The sequence below is a fragment of the Anomalospiza imberbis genome, chromosome 7 (assembly GCF_031753505.1).
Source record: "Anomalospiza imberbis isolate Cuckoo-Finch-1a 21T00152 chromosome 7, ASM3175350v1, whole genome shotgun sequence".
In the NCBI taxonomy this organism is placed as follows: domain Eukaryota; kingdom Metazoa; phylum Chordata; class Aves; order Passeriformes; family Viduidae; genus Anomalospiza; species Anomalospiza imberbis.
The window spans coordinates 37319334-37338116 of NC_089687.1; the positions used below are offsets into that span (position 1 = coordinate 37319334).

Consider the following 18783-nt stretch of genomic DNA (forward strand, 5'->3'; position numbering starts at 1 on the left):
GGGAGCTGTGCCGCTGGCAGCGCCGTGACAGCCTCTGTGTTCACAGGCACGGCCGGGGTGCTTCTGATGGGGCAGCAGGAAGAACTCCACACCCTCCGTCAGGGTGAGTGAAGGCAGCGGGCTGACAGCGGGGACTGGCGGGAGAGGTGCAATGCCTGGGCAGGGTGCTGCAATCCCTGTCCCGGCTGGGGTGGACTTTGCTCCTTGTGTGGATGAGAGGTGGCGTGGGCAGAGCACAGCGAGATTTCAGGGTCTCGGAGGGGCGGACTCATGGCAGGCTGATCCAGTTGACACCCCCTTTTCTTGTGGCTATGGCAAGAGCTGGGTGTGATGGACCTCGCAGGAAGGTCTCCTAGGATTCCTACAGAGCCTGGCTCTAACTGGGGCTCTGCTCCTCTCTCTTCCAGCCCTTCAAGCCCTGAGGAGAGATGACAGCCCTTCCCAGACAAACATGGTATTTCAACATCTATTCAATGCAAGAGCTGCCGAACTGGCTCAGAAGAACCAGTGTCTGCATCAGGCCTCCAAATGCCATGGAAGATGAGACTACCTTGAGACCAGAAGAGACCAGCTGGAGCTCCAGGCACAGCGGATGATTGGCGCAGCTGACCCTGTGGGAAACTTGCAGGGCTTCAGCCCTCTCCCTGCTTATAGATAGCTTCTTCCCTCCAGCCCTCAGATCCTGCCGATCCCATTTTTTCCCTCCCACCTCAGCCCTTGGTTTCATCTGCCATTAATAAACAGTTTGGCTTCTTCACTTTGCCTCCATCTCTGTGGAGATGAAGCGATGCAAATCCCGAGCCCTGGGGCACACAGGCCCCTGCTGCCGTCCTCTTCCATGCCATGGTTTGTGCACACACACAGAGGAACGAGGGCAGATCAGGCTGGAAAGGTGCCTGTGCTGAAATTCCACAACACTGTGGAGTTACAGATCTTGCTGAGCACCTTGGAGCCCCTAGAACTTTGGAAGAGCCAGCCTGAGTATGCTCTGAACCCAGCTGTGAGGGATTCCATGGCAAGCATCCAAAGAGGGCAAAGGAGCTTGGAATGCTGGAGGTTTTCAAGAACAGCTTCCTGAAAGCACAGCAGTGCTCCATCCCTGCACAGGATGAGGAAGAGGGCAGAACCAGCGACCATCCGGGCTTAACAGGGAGCTTTGGGTGTGCCTGAGGGCAAAGGAAGCAGCAGCGCGGTGCCCGAGACTCGGACGCGCGACCGTGCCAGTGCCTGGAGCGCTGTCAGGCAGTGCCGGGATCCTGGGTGTGGTTCTGGTCCCCACAAGTGAGGAATGGCAGCCCCAGGCTCAGAGCCAGTCAGAAAGCCAACCAAGTGAGCCCACAGGGAGGGCGCCCTTCCAGTTTCTCTGGGCCATGGCCGCAAAACAGCCCCTGCTGCTTCTTCCTCCGCCTGTGTTTGGGGTGTGCTGGTGGCAGAGGCAGCCAGGTTGGGCTCTGCCTTCCAAAGCCTGTTGGGAGCAGGCATGAAAAGCACTGCGTGCTGGAAGGTGCTGGCAAGAGCGTCCTGTGGGAACAGGGCTCTGGGCTCTGGCCGGGACCAGCCTGGTTTTGGTGCCGTGAGTGCAGGCAGGAGTTGAGGCAGCTGAAGAGGCAGCGGGCAGCTCATGTTTGTAGAGGGCCTGAGGCTGCACGTCCGAGCCTCCACCTGGAAACACACTTGGGGGAATACGAGCTAGAGCTGGAGTGCCTGTCCTGAAAGGACCTGAAGTCTTTCAGCCTTGCCAGCGTTTCTTGAGGGTGTGTTGGTGTTCCCCAGAAAAGCTGCACGTTTGGGGAAACGCCTTTGGAGGAAAGGGGCTTGCTTCTCAAGGAAAGTGCTTCCCAGGGAGCTCCCAGTGAGGTAGGTGCGAGTATCCCCCTTTGGCTCTCTGTGCTCCTTTCAGTCCTTGAAGGCCCATTGCACTGGGCAGAGGGGCAGGAAGAAGGCTGTGACGAGCATCCACCTGGACCTGCCGAGACCAAGCCAAGCACCTGCAGCAGGATGTGTTACCCCCCTTTGGACAGAGGTGCGAGCAGAACCGTCTCTGTCCCGCTGTGAGCCCCAAAGCTCTCTGTGGGAGCTGTGAATGAAAAGGCTTTTACACACACCCTTTTTCACATCTTCCCTGTCTGCTGTTGTCCCAGATGGAAAAAAGCAAGATGTATTCTATTTGCCATCTGTATGGCAGTTGTCTTGTGTGAAGTGGGCAGTTGTTCCTTATCTCTTCCACAATCAATCCTCCCTCTGGAAAGACATCTGCTGATAGTGGGCCACTGCAAGACTGAAAAGAACTGTAACATGCCATTGTGAGATGCTCCGCCCAGAGGGAGGAGCCAAGCATCCCTACCTGCATGTATGGTCTTGAACTTCTGGCCCAGGAGCACAGCTATTTCTGCGCTGGATTTTCCCAGAGGAACAGCTGCCTCTTCCACTGCCTCTTCAGAGGAAGACTGCACCCTTTTCCACAAGATCACTTCTCCAACAGAACCACACCTGACACTCCGGGGGGACTGCAGCCACAATTCCAATTGGACTGCTACCAACACCCTGTCCACCAGGGTGTCAGGTTGTATTCTGACTCTGTCTGTGTTGTTTTAGTTCACTGCATTGTTTATTTTATCTGTTATTTTCTTCCCTAATAAAGAACTGGTATTCCTGCTCCCATATTTTTGCCTGGGAGGACCCCTTAATTTCAAACTTAGAGCAATTCAGAGGGAAGAGGTCTACATTTTTCCATTTCAGGGGAGGTTCCTGCCTTCTTTAGCAGACCCCTGTCTTTCCAAACCAAGACAGCTGGGTTTCAACTCTTGGCAATATGCATTTGCCTCCTGCTTGGAGGGAGCTGCTGTGGCCCAGGGCCAGCACAGAGCTGGGCTGGGTGGGCCAGGCAGCGTGGAGAGTCTTGGCTGATCTTGGTGCGTGCCTGGCCTCAGAAAGGCTTGGAAGGTTTGCCTCCCAAAGTGTCCTGCTCATTGGCTCTCCCTGTGCATCTTGGAGAGCACAAGGTGGGCATTTCTGGCAGCTGGGCATCAGCAGGCCTTACAATGGGGGCGTGTTGTGGAGCGAGCCCAGCTGAGGTACCCTGAGAGGAGCCCAGTGCTCCTTGCTCCTCTCTGCTGACACGGGAGCGTCTGTCTGCTTTCGGGATGGCCCTGGCTGCGTGAGGGGTGCTACGTGGACACGAGACAGCCGGTCCTGTCCCGCTGGGTCCCAGCAGTGCCTCGCAGCAGTCCTGCATCCACGTCAGGATGCTGGCCAAGAGAGGCCCTGGCAGCTGAGGCAGCTGATTTTAAGCTTGTGCAGATACACACAGGGGATGGCCAACAGTGTTCCCTCAGGGTACAGCAGTCCTGAGGGGCCTCCCCAGAGCTGCCTGATGCCGCCCACTCCCTGTGGCACCAGTTGCTTTCCTGTGGAATGTTCTACCTGCCCCAAGAGCACAGAGGGAGCTGGAAAAAGAGCTTGCCAGGCTGCTCTCAATCCTTTACCAGCAGCCCTGGCTGAGTGGAGAAGTCCGAGCTGAGCGCAGATGTGCCAATGGAAAAGCCGTGCACAGGAAGGCTCGGTGGGAAGGATGAGCCAGGATCCATAGGCCTGGCAGCCTGAGCTTGCTGCCAGGGAAGGCCTCGGAGCAGATCCTCCGGAGTGCCATCCCACGGCACATGCAGGGAACCAGGGGGTCTGCTGGATGGTGGGAAAGCTTTGAGGAGGGACGGGGACAGCTGGGGGTCCTGGCGGGCTGTTGAGGGCTTCTCTGCGGGTGTTTGCGGGGGGTTGGTGTTGGGGAGCGTGTTGGGGAAGGAGTTGTCTGGAAGGTGAGAGGTCTAGGCTGGAAACTGAGTCAGCTTGAAGGCAGCATTTGTGGTTTAGCACAGCTTTGCTTATGGAGGGCGGAAGGAATATCTGTGACTATTTCCGTTCATGGTCCTGATTCTCCTGCAGGGAACAAGATGGGAGAACTGTACTTTATTGGCCACTTAGGTATCTGACTTTCATTCCTTGAGAGCTTTTATTCCTTAAGAGAATGATGATATTATCATCCCTTCTTTGAAAACCATTTGCACACCAAAGAATGGTCTTGTTTTTGCCTCCGTGTAGTGTTATGTTTTGCAAAGTGACTTTCAATGGAATGTGTTACGGCAAATGAGTTGCTGCTTTTAGATGGGAACAAACTTCCAAATCATTCACATTCCCCAGCAATGGCTATTAATTTGAGAAGTTTGCAGATTTTGGAACTACTCCAGTGGCCCAATGAGAAGTAAAGCCTTCCTGAATTGAGGATTCTTAAGTGGCCTGATCCCGCAGAGCAGGGCAGGGTTTGCTGATGGTTTGAGCTGCTCCTAAAGATCCTGTTGGGCTGTCTCAGACACCTGGGGCCAGGGATTCCTTCCCAACTGGGCCACTTTGGGTGGGCTGGGGGCGGCCCCAGGGCAGGTGGCAGTGTGTGCAAGGGCCCTTTGTGACACGCTGCAGCATGGTCACCATGGCATGGAACGGGACAGGGTGTCCAAGGGCCCTCCCTTTGTGACACGTGGGGACATAGGAGCTGGCGGTGACAAGAGCACGCCACAGTGCTCGGAGCACACATCAGGACAGGACAGAACCGAGCAGTGCTGTGAGGAGCCCCCGCACAGTGCACTCGTTCGTGTCTGACCCAGAAAATTTCCAAGGCGTTATTCCTGCAGCTGACCTCGCGGCCAGACTGTGGGACTTGGTGACCGGAATCACTTACGAGGAGTCTCCTGTCATTGTGGCAGGAGCCCTCCAGACCAGAGTGCAGGACTTGCTGTCCTGCAGCCTTGCTGAGGCTCCTCTGTCTCAGGTGCCTTCAAGGCACAACTGCAATTGTTGACTTGGATATATCCTGAGGCATCTCTCTAGAAGGTGCCTTCAAGGCTAGAGGGTGGAATGGCGGGCAGATTTCTCAGGCTGTGCAAAGTGTTCAGGGGGGAAGAAAAGGAAGGCCCTGGAGCTGCCCTAGCACAACAGCCTGAAGAGCCAGAGCAGATCCAAACACTGCAGGATGGTGAGTGGCAGAGTGGGGCTATAGGGCTGATGCCTGCAGCCAGCTTGACCTCATCCCATCCCATCCCATCCCATCCCATCCCATCCCATCCCATCCCATCCCATCCCATCCCATCCCCTGGGGACATGCCCATGGACAGGACGGAAGTGGGGCCGGGCAGACACCCTGCAGTGGCCGTGCTCCATCCCCTGGGGCATCCCGGGACTGTCCCTGCTTGGGGAGCGCGGGGCTGGGCTGTGTTCTCCGGCCTCTCCCGCAGCCCCTCAGCTCTGGCTGCGCTCGCTCTTTGCCAGGTGCAGCCCTGGACCCGACACAAGAGCAGGAACCCAGCCGTGGCCGCTTCCGTAAAAGCCTGAAGGTACCAGCAGCCATCCCCACCTGGGCTGGGCCTGCTGTCACTGCTCAGCCGAGCACCACACTTGCAGAACTCCATGGAACACTCCGGGCTTCCCTGTCCTTTGTTCTCCTGCAGATGTTCCGGAAGTTCCTGCGCATTCGGCGGAGAAAGACCGGCAGCACAGCAGCTGAGGGCCCAGCCGAGCCTGACTCGGGGCTGACCGAGCTCCAGGCTGAGCCTGATGTCAGCCCGGATTCGGCTGAGCGCTCAGAAGACTCTGACGCCTCAGCGACTGAAACCTGGGCAAAGGCTCTTCTCATGTTAATGACTGAGGATGTGGCAATCACAAACAGCAACAATGAAGAGACTCAGGGCATCACAAATACTGACACCACGCCTGCTCCCGCTATGATTCATGCTCCCACTATGGATTTCTTCGAGGAGAGTGATGTTCCTTCTCAGCAGCAGGTAAGCAGCCTGGGGCCAGGCCTGGAGGCCTCCCAGGACTGTGTGTCCCCTCAAGCCATGGTAACCGGGCCCACTCGGCCTTTGAGGCCAGCACAGTGTGGTGGGAAGGGAAGCACTTCTTGGGGGAAGCTGGAGAAGTTGCTCCCTTGGACAGTGCTCCAAGTCTTCCCCATGCCTCCTCCAGGTGCCAGCCAAGGTGAAGAACATCCACCAGAGGCTGGTGTCCCACGTCTCTGTGGATGCCAGGCTGCAAATTGACCTTGTGAGGCTGGCTGAAGAACACCCTGCTGACGTGGTGCTGACCCTCCTGCGCTGTGCCCCAACGTGTGACAGGTACAGGGCCCACGAGCCTGGAGAGCTCAGGGCTCAGCAGCCTTTAGGGCCCGTGGCCCTGCACAGCCTGTCCCATGGGGGCTGCCAGACAGGCAGAGAGGCCCAGGACCCTCGGGCCCCTCTGTTTCCTGAGCCTGCTGCCACTGCTCCTTCCCTGCCCTTCAGGGCTCCAGGGCTCTGTCACCTGGGCCCCCACAGCTGCACAGGGCATGGTGCTGTGACTGACATGGCCCTGACACAGAGCTCTGATCCCGCAGAGCTGCTGCAGTGCTGTGGAGAGCCATAGGCTCATCGGGACCAGCAGTGGAGAAAGTGCTGTCAACACTGCTCTGTGTGATGGAGGACTGGCCTCTGACCAGAAAGTGCACCTCTGATGGGGACAACGAGGACATTTTTGCCCTGGCTGTGAGTTTCTGGAACTGGCCTTTGCTCACCCCCAGGTCGCCTCTCCAGCAGCTCTCCATCCTCTCCACGCCTCAGGCGCTGGGCTGAAACCTGGGCTCGGGGCAGGCTCAGGGGGCACCAGGCCTTCTGCTCCCCTGCGTCTGCCCTTGGGCCCTGCCCCATGGACACCTCGGCACTGAGCCCTGCCTTGGGCTGCTTCTCTTGCAGGCAACTCTGGTGATCTGGGTGATTGTGCCTGAGTGCAACAGGGCGGTGATCCCTTATTCTGGGCGACTGTTTGTGGCACTGCTCTTCCATGTTGTCTTCACCACACAGCAGATGCCACCAGAGGAAGTTGATAACTTCTGGAGAGCATGCCGGGAGGAACACCGCCTTCCCAGCAAGCCCAACAGGTCCCAGTCCTCCTGTCCTTCCCGTGCCCTTGTGGCTAGCGCCAGTGCTCCCAGTGTGACCTGGGCTTTTCTCTGCACACAGGTTTGCAGTGCAGGCCATGAAGGCTCTGCTCGGCCGACTGCGGTGTGACAATGTGGTGGAGGCTATGGAGCGCAAGCGTGGCTGGGACATGCTGCTGTGTGCTGACACCCAGCACGATGCCGTGGGTCTGCTGGCCAGGTGAGACCCCCTTCTCCCCACTGCCCCCAGCATTTGTGCCCTGTGCCCCACACAGTCCCTGTGGTCCTGGGCCAGAGGGGCTCGTCACCAAAGGACGGCCAAGAAGAATGGAAAAGGCTGGGAGAGGAGGGTGCCCAGAAGGGGCTGCTTCTCAAAGCGCCCACATCCCCTCCAGGGATGCTGGGGAAAGACCAGACCTCTGTGAGTCAGTCCTGGGAGAGGTTTGGTCTCCCCACCTCAGGGCTTTGTGTCCTTTTCCCCCTTCCAGGGAGATGCGGTGTATCTTTATCCCCTTGTGTTCCCTCATTGCATCACATCTACTCAAGCAGCTCTGCAGGGAGGATCCGTTCTGGGATCTTCCCTTCCTGGCATTCCTTGTGGAGGTGAGCTTGTTGGCCAGCGCTGCCTCGCTGAGCTGCCTCCCAGCTCTCTGCCCTCTCGTAGCCACAGCTGCCAGGACGGTGCCCACGCCCTGTGCTGCTGCCTGGGCCCAGCCCTGTGCGGTTCTGGGCTCCTGCCGGCCGGGTCCCCTGTCACTGCCCTGTGCCTTTCAGGTCCTGCATTGCCTGGACATGACTAAATGTGCAGACAGCATACTGGAGATCATGTCAAGGCACCTGCAGAGCGAGTGCAGGCAGCGGCGTCACCTGGCGCTCAGAGGCCTCGTGGTGCTCAGCAAGGATCCCTCGATGGTGAGAAGGGGGCAGCGGCTGAAGCTGCGCTGGGCAAAGGAGCCCCTTGGGCTGGCAGGGCTTCAGGAGCTGAGGCAGCTGCTGCCAGCTCTCCTGCCTCACCTGCCCCGCTGCTTTGGGACAGGCCTTTGGCCTGCGGGCCCTGCAGCAGCAGGATGGGGCTGCAGAGCCAGGGCGGTGTTGGCCGTGCAGCCGTCCATGGCTTTCCAGCACAGCCTTGTGTTCCACACAGGCCAGAAGGATGTGCAGTCTGTCTCAAAACCTTGTGGAGCGGCTGGGGGATGCACATGGATATGATGTCAGCATGACCCTCTCTGTGCTCACAAGTATACTTGAGAACGAACACATCGTGATATCCAGCACCACCGCCCCGAAGCTGGCTGAGGCACTCCTGCCACTCTTTGACTGTGTAAGGCTCTGTGCCCCCAGCCACGCACACTGGCTGCTGCCCAGAAATTTTGTGGGTTTTCTGGCCTTCGGCCAGGTGGGCTTGGGGAAGTTGCTAATGAGGTATTTTCCTTTCTCCCAGGACGACATCCATATGCAGCTGCTCTCCCTAAACCTCTTCTTCAAGGTGATGGACATGGTAGCGAACAAGGGGAAAAAGCCCCTGAGGCGGATTGTGAGGCAGAGCCTGCTGCCTCTCTTCTTCCATTGCCATGATGAGAATAAGCGTGTGGCAAAGGTGAGATTTTGAGCGATGCTGGTGCATCCTTGGAAGGGGTCTCTGATGTCTCCTGGCCTGGCCTCTCCCAGGCTCCAGCCTTCTGCTCCTGGCCTTGCCGCAGGGACAGAAGTCCTTTTCTTTGGGCTGTGGCGGCATCTCCACGTCTCTCCTGCTCTCCAGGCCTCTCGTGAACTGCTGCTTTGTGTAGCAAGGTTCCTGAAGAGAAGGAAGCTCAAGCGACTACTTAAGAGGGAGAAGATGTTGAAGTTCAGCAAATGCCTGGTAAGGACGGCCTGGAAGCCCCAGGCTCAGCCTGGAGAAGCCCCCTGAGCGCGGTGCTGGGTGTGTGGGCTGGCAGCTGTGCCCCTGCCCGGTGCTGCACCCAGAGGCCGCGCGGGCTCTTCTCCAGGCTCCCGTGGGCCCCAGCCGGGTGCTGATGGAGCCCCGGCCCAGCGGGGCTGCGGGGCGGCCCCGCGGCTCCCCGGGCAGCAGCCGGCCCTCTGCCGCCTCCAGAGCCCGGCGCCAGCGGCTGCTGGCCGGGCCTCGGGGCTGTGCGGGCTGGGGAGGCCGGGCCAGGGCGCAGGGAGCGCTCGGCCCAGGGGCCGAGCCCGCGCCAACCCTTCCCTCCTGCCGCTCTCTCCAGCTGGAAGAGGACAGGAGCCGAGTGGCCGAGCACCTGCGCCGGGCCCTGCCCTACCTGCAGAGCCCACAGGAGCCCCTGCGAGAGGCGGCCGTCAGGTTCATGGGTGAGCCACGAGCCCGGGCTCCCTCCCTGCCCCGCCTCAGCTCGGCCCCAGCCGTGGCTGCTGCTCCGGCAGCGCCATCCGGGCCCGGCGCCGTGGAGCCCCGCCTGGCCTCGGCGCTGCTGCCGCCCTCCGGCAGCCGTGCCCTGGGGCGGCAGCGTGCGGCAAGGGCCCGGGCTGAGCCCTGCCGGGCCACCAGGGCGTGTGGCCACAGGGCTGGCAGCGCCGCTGGCAGGGAGCTGTGCCGCTGGCAGCGCCGTGACAGCCTCTGTGTTCACAGGCACGGCCGGGGTGCTTCTGATGGGGCAGCAGGAAGAGCTCCACACCCTCCGTCAGGGTGAGTGAAGGCAGCGGGCTGACAGCGGGGACTGGCGGGAGAGGTGCAATGCCTGGGCAGGGTGCTGCAATCCCTGTCCCGGCTGGGGTGGGCTTTGCTCCTTGTGTGGATGAGAGGTGGCGTGGGCAGAGCACAGCGAGATTTCAGGGTCTCGGAGGGGCTGACTCATGGCAGGCTGATCCAGTTGACACCCCCTTTTCTTGTGGCTATGGCAAGAGCTGGGTGTGATGGACCTCGCAGGAAGGTCTCCTAGGATTCCTACAGAGCCTGGCTCTAACTGGGGCTCTGCTCCTCTCTCTTCCAGCCCTTCAAGCCCTGAGGAGAGATGACAGCCCTTCCCAGACAAACATGGTATTTCAACATCTATTCAATGAAAGAGCTGCCGAACTGGCTCAGAAGAACCAGTGTCTGCATCAGGCCTCCAAATGCCATGGAAGATGAGACCACCTTGAGACCAGAAGAGACCAGCTGGAGCTCCAGGCACAGCGGATGATTGGCACGGCTGACCCTGTGGGAAACTTGCAGGGCTTCAGCCCTCTCCCTGCTTATAGATAGCTTCTTCCCTCCAGCCCTCAGATCCTGCCAATCCCATTTTTTCCCTCCCACCTCAGCCCTTGGTTTCATCTGCCATTAATAAACAGTTTGGCTTCTTCACTTTGCCTCCATCTCTGTGGAGATGAAGCGATGCAAATCCCGAGCCCTGGGGCACACGGGCCCCTGCTGCCGTCCTCTTCCATGCCATGGTTTGTGCACACACACAGAGGAACGAGGGCAGATCAGGCTGGAAAGGTGCCTGTGCTGAAATTCCACAACACTGTGGAGTTACAGATCTTGCTGAGCACCTTGGAGCCCCTAGAACTTTGGAAGAGCCAGCCTGAGTATGCTCTGAACCCAGCTGTGAGGGATTCCATGGCAATCATCCACAGAGGGCAAAGGAGCTTGGAATGCTGGAGGTTTTCAAGAACAGCTTCCTGAAAGCACAGCAGTGCTCCATCCCTGCACAGGATGAGGAAGAGGGCAGAACCAGCGACCATCCGGGCTTAACAGGGAGCTTTGGGTGTGCCTGAGGGCAAATGAAGCAGCAGCGCGGTGCCCGAGACTCGGACGCGCGACCGTGCCAGTGCCTGGAGCGCTGTCAGGCAGTGCCGGGATCCTGGGTGTGGTTCTGGTCCCCACAAGTGAGGAATGGCAGCCCCAGGCTCAGAGCCAGTCAGAAAGCCAACCAAGTGAGCCCACAGGGAGGGCGCCCTTCCAGTTTCTCTGGGCCATGGCCGCAAAACAGCCCCTGCTGCTTCTTCCTCCGCCTGTGTTTGGGGTGTGCTGGTGGCAGAGGCAGCCAGGTTGGGCTCTGCCTTCCAAAGCCTGTTGGGAGCAGGCATGAAAAGCACTGCGTGCTGGAAGGTGCTGGCAAGAGCGTCCTGTGGGAACAGGGCTCTGGGCTCTGGCCGGGACCAGCCTGGTTTTGGTGCCGTGAGTGCAGGCAGGAGTTGAGGCAGCTGAAGAGGCAGCGGGCAGCTCATGTTTGTAGAGGGCCTGAGGCTGCACGTCTGAGCCTCCACCTGGAAACACACTTGGGGGAATACGAGCTAGAGCTGGAGTGCCTGTCCTGAAAGGACCTGAAGTCTTTCAGCCTTGCCAGCGTTTCTTGAGGGTGTGTTGGTGTTCCCCAGAAAAGCTGCACGTTTGGGGAAACGCCTTTGGAGGAAAGGGGCTTGCTTCTCAAGGAAAGTGCTTCCCAGGGAGCTCCCAGTGAGGTAGGTGCGAGTATCCCCCTTTGGCTCTCTGTGCTCCTTTCAGTCCTTGAAGGCCCATTGCACTTGGCAGAGGGGCAGGAAGAAGGCTGTGAAGAGCATCCACCTGGACCTGCCGAGACCAAGCCAAGCACCTGCAGCAGGATGTGTTACCCCCCTTTGGACAGAGGTGCGAGCAGAACCGTCTCTGTCCCGCTGTGAGCCCCAAAGCTCTCTGTGGGAGCTGTGAATGAAAAGGCCTTTACACACACCCTTTTCACATCTTCCCTGTCTGCTGTTGTCCCAGATCGAAAAAAGCAAGATGTATTCTGTTTGCCATCTGTATGGCAGTTGTCTTGTGTGAAGTGGGCAGTTGTTCCTTATCTCTTCCACAATCAATCCTCCCTCCGGAAAGACATCTGCTGATAGTGGGCCACTGCAAGACTGAAAAGAACTGTAACATGCCATTGTGAGATGCTCCGCCCAGAGGGAGGAGCCAAGCATCCCTACCTGCATGTATAGTCTTGAACTTCTGGCCCAGGAGCACAGCTATTTCTGCGCTGGATTTTCCCAGAGGAACAGCTGCCTCTTCCGCTGCCTCTTCAGAGGAAGACTGCACCCTTTTCCAGAAGATCACTTCTCCAACAGAACCACACCTGACACTCCGGGAGGACTGCAGCCACAATTCCAATTGGACTGCTACCAACACCCTGTCCACCAGGGTGTCAGGTTGTATTCTGACTCTGTCTGTGTTGTTTTAGTTCACTGCATTGTTTATTTTATCTGTTATTTTCTTCCCTAATAAAGAACTGGTATTCCTGCTCCCATATTTTTTGCCTGGGAGCCCCCTTAATTTCAAACTTAGAGCAATTCAGAGGGAAGAGGTCTACATTTTTCCATTTCAGGGGAGGTTCCTGCCTTCCTTAGCAGACACCTGTCTTTCCAAACCAAGACAGCTGGGTTTCAACTCTTGGCAATATGCATTTGCCTCCTGCTTGGAGGGAGCTGCTGTGGCCCAGGGCCAGCACAGAGCTGGGCTGGGTGGGCCAGGCAGCGTGGAGAGTCTTGGCTGATCTTGGTGCGTGCCTGGCCTCAGAAAGGCTTGGAAGGTTTGCCTCCCAAAGTGTCCTGCTCATTGGCTCTCCCTGTGCATCTTGGAGAGCACAAGGTGGGCATTTCTGGCAGCTGGGCATCAGCAGGCCTTACAATGGGGGCGTGTTGTGGAGCAAGCCCAGCTGAGGTACCCTTCCGCCGTGCCTGCCTGAAGCTCCCTGGGTTCCCCTGTCCAGCCGAGGCACGGTCAGCAGCAGGGGATACTCCCCTGTTTCTCGAGGAGTTTCGGGGAGCCGCTAAGACAGAGCGCTTCGCTGTTTGCCTGTTAAGGAGGAGAGGCGGCGTTCGAGGAGGTCATGAGGGAGTCAACTCAAGGCTGGGGAAAAACTCTCAGGTTTAATGCAAGCTCCAGGGAGCTCTGAATGCCCTTGTCCCATCTTTTTTCAATCTGGGCCATTATCTACTTCTTATTCTATTTTCCACCTGTGTTACATTGCAACTTTAAAGACTGTTTTTACTTAAGACTAGGTTTTCCTGTGGTATACAATGGCTTTCTCCATCTCCATCTCCATCTTTCTGCAAAACTTACTAAGTGTAACTAGGTTCTTGAGCAAAAACAACCTCACGGATGGGTTTGCCTTTGCCTGAGGTGGGATTAATCTAAACAGTCTTTCTTAAAATACTTTCTATATGTACCACAGGGACTTTATCGCTGTTTACTGTGTGCAGGGGTTCAGACTGGGCAGGACTAGCTTGATTGATGGATCTTTGGGTGTTGACTACCTAGGTGGCTTTTGTTAAATTTATTTTTCAATTTCTAAAAGTTTCTCCGCCAAGTGCCTTCAGGGGAGTTTTAAGTAGTCTGTTGCACCGTTCAACTTTCCCAGCAGTTGGTGTATGATAGGGGATATGATATATCCATTCAATACCATGTTGCCTGGCCCAGGTGTTGATAAGGCCGTTCTTGAAATAGGTCCCATTGTCCAATTCAATTCTCTCAGGGGTGTCGTGTCTTTACAGGACTTGCTTTTCTAGTCTCAGGATGGTGTTTTGGGCAGTAGCATGAGACACAGGGTAGGTATCTAACTAGGGCTGCTTCAGAAAGTCCCAATGGATGGAAGGCAGAGACAAGACCATTGAGGAACTTGGATATGAGCTCTACCAAATCTGCCAACACATCAAGCTCAAAGGTGGACAGCACAGTGTGATTTAAATAACATTCCTGTTCCATTATGCTGGGGAACAAGATGTTACCATCTGAACTAGTCCTTCATTAATTAAGTCTGGACAGGAGAGTTCTGAAGGTTGGTTCGGAGCAGATGCTCATGTAGGAGGAAACCTTGAGGGCACCCTGTGAATCTGCATGTGCAGCTTTCTACCTCTGTATTTCATGAGTTACTTTTTATTTCTTCTTCTGGATCCTTCTCAAAACGGGTCAAAAAAAAAAAAAAAAAAGGCAAAATGGTAGTGGCAGAGACTAAAGAGAAACATGAAAAAAGAAAAAAAATTGGAAGAGGACATCCCTCACAGCATGCAGCCAGTGCTGTTCCCTGGGAGGGACAGCCATGCTTTAAAGAGCTGATTTTCCTCCTTCTTTTCCAGGAGACTCTGAAGCCAAAATGCAACATTTGTAGGCCAGCTCACTCACTCCACCAAACTCCTCCAGTGCTGCAGGCTCTGCAGCTAAGGATGAGCCTGGCCCAACACCTGGGTTTGGGAGGCAGAGTGGGGACAGAAGGGAACAAACAGCTCATCACTGACACTCCAGAGAGGAAATATATTAATTAAACACCAAGGGTGACAGAGAATTCCCATGTGCCAGTAGGATGACGAAACTGAGGAAAAAATATCTGAAATTAATGATTATTAATCTTCTATACCCACCCCAACTGATTATTCCTGCAGGTATAGAGTTAGAAATGCTTTATGTAGGATACATGCTGTTGATACTGTTTACTCAGCCCCAAATAAAGTTTTCAAATGCTTCAAAACCCTGTTTGTATTAGGAATACATAAATTCCTGTCTGTTTCAGACATTCATCACCTGCATATTCTTCTGAATATTTCAATGTAATCTGGTTTGAATGCAGATCATTGACTTTCTGTTCCAACACTGTCTGTAAACACCACACTCTATTTTGCTCAAAGCACACTAAATAATCTCTGACTTCACTGTAAGTGTCCAGAAAAAAATTAGCACTATTAATCATCTGAAACTGTTTACAGACATGTTTGGACAATGGATGCAGAAGATCAGGACTAAAGATTATTTTTAGCTGTTATTGTCCAATTTTACTTCTCTCCATACAAACCATTAAAGAACAGGTTCGAATAGTCTCAGAAACATTTATTAAAGCACTACAGGCAGCTGCAAACAGTCAGTTCCAAATAAATGCACCATTTAACAGCTAGAATAGCTGAAATTCCAACTAGCAATAGAGAGCAGCAGATAAGTATTTGCCTGAAGGGTTCAGACAGTTTAATTCTCTTTTATTACCAACAAAGCAGAAAAGAAAGCTAGCTGAGAATTCTGCAGGAAAGGATGTGCTTTTGCTTTGAAGGAAGGGATTATTTTTAACCATTGCACCTCCTTGCTCAAGGGGTGAGGAAAGCACCCTGTAGTAAGTAGCACCTGCTCCTGGGCCTTCAGCTCGTTGCGCTGGAGCCTCCTCTGAGCATCATAAACCTGCCCACGGTCATTCTCCACCTTGTCCTGCAAGGCCTGCAACAACAGCAAAACACACGTGAGAAACATGGGATGGCAGCAAAACTTCCAGGTCACGTCTCCAACGAGCTCGGGAAGGACGTGGAGCACTGTGAGTCCAGCTGGACTTGGTGCTGAGGCATGACAGAGGCAGTTTGGCCACTCAGAAAAGTTACTTTGCACAGGTGGGACCGTTGGCTGAACAAGAGTAGTTACAGCTTAAAAGTCTTATCTTCTTATAGGCTACTCATCCTAAAAATATATTGTTTTTATATCTTCTTACCGACTATTCATCCTAAAAATGCAAGAAATACTCTCAAAGGTTGGAAGGCAAATGGAAATATTGCACCATTTGCATTTGCAAATGTCCCAGGTTTTTGTTGTCATCCTATCTGCACCACCTGAGCTTCTTAGGTGCAGTTTTGCAGTGTACCAACAGGTTTTTTTCTTTAAGCCAGAATAATCCTCTCTCTGGAAAGCAATGTCTGGAATTTGGAGTGGAAATGTATTCCATATTACTGAAGTGGGATGCTGGCCGAGATGAGGGTCTCCCCTCCTGCCCTGTAGTCAAATCTAGCACGTGATCTACAAATGAAGTATAAATGGCAATAAATAAAAGGAATAATATGATCCTGTCACTTTACCACAACTACCCAGTCCTTATTTAGTTCAGAAGTAATCACTCCTAAACCAAGCTCATAAAATGCATCAACAAATTTATTTTGCCATGATTGTTCTCCTTATACATTTATTTTTATTCCAGCAGTCACTCAGAGCCTTGATCCTTTTGTTACATGCTTAAGAAAGGAACAGCGTGCCCCAAGGAACTGATAGTCTGTGTTATTGCTAACAGATACACACCAAGCAAACAATACAAAGTTTTTCTTGTTTGTTTCCTCCTCATTGTTGGATGTTTGAATACACGCTTAACATTTACTTACACATTTACTAAAAGCTTAGCGATGTTGTCAGCTTGAATAAAGGCATTGTTAACTGCAAGTGCTGACTCCAAGCAAAGTGCACAATGTGGATGGGGGATTGACACCAACACAGAAGCGGCTGTGGCTGCAGAAAGGGAATATTTTGAGTTATCTTTTGTATGGCAGGAAATCGGGGCATTGATACCCATCAGAAAAGCAGCACGGGGCTGGACCTGGGAAGGGGCTCGTGCTGCAAATGCCACTGAAGGAGCCCTCCAGTGCTGCTTTTAAAAAAGCTGAGCTGCACAGAGGCCTTCTGCAGAGCACCCTGGAGTTACAGAATCATTAAGGCTGGAAAAGACCTCCCAGATCATTGAGTCCAACCTTTGACCAACCCTACAATGGTCACTAAATCGTATCACGAAATGCCACGTTCACTTGTTTTTTGAACACTTCAGGGATGGTGACTCCACCACTTCCCTGGGCAGTTCCAGTTCTTGACCGTACTTTCAATGAAGAAATTTTTCTTAATACCCAACCTAAACCTCCCTTGCTGCCCCTGCCTTTCCCTTGAGAGGAGAGACCAAGAACCCCACGGACTCAGGGAGTTTTGCAGGACCTGCCATATGGTTTATGTTTGCTTCCAGCGGCCCAGGGTACCTGTGCACAACTCAGGATCATTAAAAGTCCTCATGGTGCAAAGATTTAACAGCAAAAATGCCTCGCTCTTTTCCACAGCACCAAAATCCTGCACTCTCCAATAATTTACAGGCTAAAATTGCTATTGAGGTAAGATAAGAGGACTACTTATGATAGATCTTGCTTGCTGTTTTGACGTGATGCCAGGCATTAACTTTAAAGTCTTATAGCTGTAAGATTGTTACATGTTCTGATGCCAAAAATTGCAACCAGACCCAAGCATGAACTTCAAATCTGCCCAGGGACTTTTATGCTATCAGAGCTGCTGAGAAATGTTGAAATCCAGGCTTTGAATGCATAACCCGTCTTCAATAATCAACAAGTCTTGCAGGACCAGGAATTTGCATTATGAGAATGAAATATATGTGGGAATTATATGGGAACTGTAGGCTTTTTGTTTGCTTTTTGTCCACCTATCTTGTGAGGTAAAACACAAACAAACATAAAAGCTAAAATGAGCAGTGTAGATATGCAATAAGGAGCAGGGTCATTCCACATTTGAGGAAGATCACCAAAAACCCAATTAATTAAACAAAGATCCTGCCATAACCCCACAGTGTCCATTCATAACCAGCCCAGGATGACTCTCAGGAACATTCCTGAAGCACATTTTGGGTAAACTACAAAGTATGACCCATCTTCTCCTGCTCTTTCAGGATCAGCTTTTCCAGCCCAAATGCTGAAAAATAAGGAGGCAAGAAACCTCATCACACATCACTCATCCTTCCCTTGTGCTCAAGAGCAAGTTGGACCCTTTCACAGGACTTTGAAGCTGGCCAAGAGATAACATTTAAAGGTTTAAATACATGTGAGTCCATATATATGTGTTTGTGCCAGAAAACAGATTTCTATCACCCCCATCCGCAGGTCCTGAGTACAAAACTGGATCTCAGACTGCTCATGCACAGGGCAGCAGCCCCGTGGTGGCAAAGAGAACTGGTGCCCTGCTCCTTCCTTCCCTTCTCCACTTTTACATCTCTTATTTACAACAAACTTCTTCTGCAGAGGGTAAAACAAGAGGCTCCTTTAAATCTGAGGGTTTGCAATGCATCTGAAAGTCTTTAAATTTGGGAAATTCAGATAACACAGCCTTTATTAGGTTCACCTACTCTAGGTAGTGTTTGCCAGCACGGAGCACACATGTTTTATTTCATTAGGACAGCAGAAAATGTCCTAAATTTAAATTTAGAAAGAAAGTATTTTTACTATAGCATGTAAGTACAGCAAACTAGCAACTCTTCCAGTTATCCATTCACCATTTGTCCAAACCAGAACTGACTGTATGAACTCCCAGATTTTTCCAATCACATCATAACTGGCTGTTGGCAGGTTTTGTATTGGGATGGCAAAAAACAACTCAGCTAACTCCTTGGATCAATCACAAATACCTTTACTGGACCCTTTTTGGACTATTCCTGTGCTGCATAAATTCCACGAGTAATTAATGTTCATTTGAGTACTCCAGATATTGTATCAGCACAATGGCAAAAAAAGTAAAACCAAAAGCTCAGCATTTGATCAAAGCCGTGCCAGAATGAAAAAGCAACATCAAAATCTCATGGTTGCTGTAGATTCCTGCATGCGATTAACTCTGAAAATAACTATTGGAAGTACACAAGTTTGTTGCTCGTGATTTTAATTTTCTAGGAGGGATCATGAGAGATGTCATGAATAATGCACCTTTTTGAAGATCACACTGAAAATTCTCTCTGTAGTCAAAAAGCCTCACATGCAGTGGCCAGAGCCTGAATGCTGATGGCAATTCCTGAAGCTACCAGAACCTCAGATCTTTCTCTGAATCAGACAGGGAAGCTTTTGCCATATAGAACGCTCTTAAAAACAGCAGAGGATTTACCCCAGGTACACCCCAGAACATCTCTTTTATAAAATTAAACAAAGTTCTGTTTTGTTCAGAAATGCAGTTTTTATCCTACTTCAAAGTGTCACATTTTGCCCAAAGAGCAGCAGAGCCTATGATTAATAACTGCCGAGATGAGGAAAAAGGGATTAAAAATAAAAATCCAGGCCAATTTTTAAGCGTCAGAGGCTTTTTTTGCCCT

The 18783-nt window shown here is 53.1% G+C and overlaps 1 protein-coding gene across 1 annotated transcript in view; it reads left to right on the forward strand.

Annotated features, from left to right (window-relative positions):
• LOC137477663 (maestro heat-like repeat-containing protein family member 7) overlaps nt 1-18783 on the forward strand; it is a 198653-nt gene that overhangs the window by 38075 nt on the left and 141795 nt on the right. Inside the window, exons 8-10 of the mRNA XM_068196819.1 lie at nt 7041-7178; nt 7447-7561; nt 7733-7870. Coding sequence (XP_068052920.1) covers nt 7041-7178; nt 7447-7561; nt 7733-7870 — 391 coding nt within the window. The remainder of the gene's footprint in view (nt 1-7040; nt 7179-7446; nt 7562-7732; nt 7871-18783) is intronic.